General features: G+C 39.3%; 1 protein-coding gene across 3 annotated transcripts in view; it reads left to right on the forward strand.

Annotated features, from left to right (window-relative positions):
- Nucleotides 1-2998, forward strand: part of nf1a (neurofibromin 1a) — a 148698-nt gene that overhangs the window by 33047 nt on the left and 112653 nt on the right. For all 3 annotated transcript variants that reach the window (XM_017432166.3, XM_017432168.3, XM_017432167.3), the window contains exons 11-12: nucleotides 1615-1689; nucleotides 1778-1909. In XM_017432166.3, coding sequence (XP_017287655.1) covers nucleotides 1615-1689; nucleotides 1778-1909 — 207 coding nt within the window. The remainder of the gene's footprint in view (nucleotides 1-1614; nucleotides 1690-1777; nucleotides 1910-2998) is intronic.

Consider the following 2998-nt stretch of genomic DNA (forward strand, 5'->3'; position numbering starts at 1 on the left):
TTTTTTTTTTTTTTTTTTTTTTACGGAGTGGACAGAGCAATGACTTATATTGTAGTGTATTGTAGTGTAAAGCGCTTTGGGGTCCTTGGACTAGATAAAGCGCTATATAAGTGCAAGCCATTATACTTGGGACGGAGTTTGTTCAGCAAACGCACTGCAGGTGACGTCACCGTTTCCGCAACAACGTTAGTGACGCATAAATTGTGCGACACATATCGATAATGAATTTTGTTGCCAACGCTTTTAATTATCAAATTTTATCGAATTTTATCGATTTTATCGATTTGTTGTTGCAGCCCTACCTATAAGTTTTATTAACTGTTTATCAGAATCATTCTCATTATAAAGTTTGGATCTGTCAGGGTTTTATTATTGGCCTCTCAGCAAGAAGGTGGCAGGATCGCCTCCCACTTGGGGCCTTTCTGGCTGGAGTTTGAATGTTTTCCCCGTGTATGTGTGGGTGTACTCCAGGTACTCCGGTTTCCTCCCACAGTCCAGAAACATGCAGTTTAGGTTAACTGATAACTCTTCAGGGCCATTTAGGCAAAGCTGTTTTTTAGCGAAACTGTAACATTTCTGTTGCAGTTTGGCCTTTCATTTACACGACAACAGCGGTCAGATTTTCTGACACAGGAGGTTTTTAAACTTAGGTCTCAGAGTCCTTTTGGACCCTCCCATTTGCATTTCTGCACCATGTGGAATCACACATATGCACCACAGATGGCTGCAGTCAATAGCCGTTCTGCCCACGCAGGGGTAGATCAACAACAGTAGTAATGGGTGACAGCACAGTGCTGTTTATGTCACTCACTCTTTTAAACATGTAGCAGCAACTAGTGGGCTGGCATGGAACTACAGCAGGTTCATTGAGCTCAGCAGCGCTGTGTAAATGTGAAACATTTTTCAATCAACATCTAAAAACATCTTTAATGTTGCCAGGAGATCAGTCTCATGTAAATAGGGCCTAAATGATCCCTAGGTGTGAGTGAGAGTGAATGGTTGTCTCTAAGTGTCCCTGTGATGGACCGGAGACCTGTCCAGGGTGTCCCCCGCCTCTCACACAGTGACTGCTGCAGGTAGACACCAGCTCCCTGCGACCCTGAATGGAAAAGCGGGCAAAGAAAATGGATGGAGAGATTGATTGCTTGATTAATTGATTACTAGAACGTTTCATAGTAAGTTTCTCTTTAGTTTAAGTTTATTGTAATTGTTTTAAGAGCTGATTAGTAGGAGTGAGAATCTTTAGGCAATTCAATTACAATTGAGAGCGCTGTGATGCAATTATAACACAATTATCATTGCATCTTAATTATCTGTGATTATCTGGTTTGTGAATGAACACCAGGAGGAAGCTAGTAAGCTTATGATGCTTATATGTGAAATTGAATCACAGAAACAAAAAAAAATTTACAAATGGAAATGACTTTGGCTTATTTTACATAAATAGTGTTTTATATATTTACATGCCTAATAAAGGGTGCAAAACAACATATGCCAAAAAACGTAATTCATCCCAGGTTGCTGACCAACTAGCTGCTAACCTTACATTAAGTGGGATGTTTTAAAATTTTTGTCCTGCTTTTGTTCTCATGGTTCTTTTTGTTTGCTCTGTAGGTATGTTTGGCCGCCTCCTCGCCTTCAACCTTTCACTTCGTTTTGGTCAACTCGCTGCATAGAATAATTACTAATGTAAGTTTGAAGAACATCTTTACACAGTACTTACAATACAATGTGTGTGTGTGTTATTTACCTTTCTTCTTGCGATGCCTTCTTTCAGTCCCATCTGGACTGGTGGCCTAAGATCGATGCAGTGTACTGTTACTCTGGAGAGCTTCGCTTCATGTTCTCAGACACCCTGAACCGAGTCGTGCAGAGCTCCGGCACTCACGCTCCACTGCGCATGACACCGGTGAGCTGATAGCAACACGCCACTTTACATGCTTCCTTTTCTCACTCAGCAAAACATGTTATTTACAAACGAATTACTCATTTGAGCCACTTCATTTAATGATCACACTGAAAGGGAAGGAATGTTAAACATCATTCAGTCTGTAAAATTTAACTGAGTACATTCTCCAAGCGCGCTCAGAATAGAGCAGCTTTAGTCTTCACAATAACTGTATCAGTCTAACCGATGTAGGTGTACTGATATTCTTCTACTTTTCTGCTGTTTTATAGCATAACAAACATGACTTGAACAGCTCCTACTTATTGCTGGAAATGCCTTCTGCTGTGGAAAAAAATGGAAATGCTTGCATTGGTTTCTGGGATTCAAAACTGCTGATCTCTGTCACAAAGCTCTGATCGGATGTGTGGATTGGTGTCTGCTTACAGAACAGCACTGATTACTGACAGTAAATAAAGTTTACACATAAACAAATATTCCTATTTTTCCTGTTATTCCTTTTGCACATTGCTGAAACTTCATAATGAGACAGCAGTGTAATTAAAATGTCCATGTAGGTGATATCAGGTGATTTTCATCAGTAGTCCCCCCAGTAACTGATGACTGATAGTAGTCCTGGGCGATATGGAAAAAATCCTGTATCACGATATGGATAATTTTATATCACAATAACAATATATATCACGATATACCCCAATTACGTACGTTGTCAGTTATTCTCTGAAAAATATGAAAAAATAATCTCATTTCTTACTTTTTTCAAGCTTTATTTCGAAGTGACATTTAACTGAACTTTCACAAATGAGATCTGCTGCATTTTAGTGCAGCAATATATACAGTTAGGGCCAGAAATATTTGGACAGTGACACAAGTTTTATTATTTTAGCTGTTTACAAAAACATGTTCAGAAATACAATTATATATATAATATGGGCTGAAAGTGCACACTCCCAGCTGCAATATGAGAGTTTCCACATCCAAATCGGAGAAAGGGTTTAGGAATCATAGCTCTGTAATGCATAGCCTCCTCTTTTTCAAGGGACCAAAAGTAATTGGACAATGGACTCTAAGGGCTGCAATTAACTCAGAAGG

This window comes from Kryptolebias marmoratus, linkage group LG2 (genome assembly GCF_001649575.2).
Source record: "Kryptolebias marmoratus isolate JLee-2015 linkage group LG2, ASM164957v2, whole genome shotgun sequence".
Taxonomy (NCBI): Eukaryota; Metazoa; Chordata; class Actinopteri; order Cyprinodontiformes; family Rivulidae; genus Kryptolebias; species Kryptolebias marmoratus.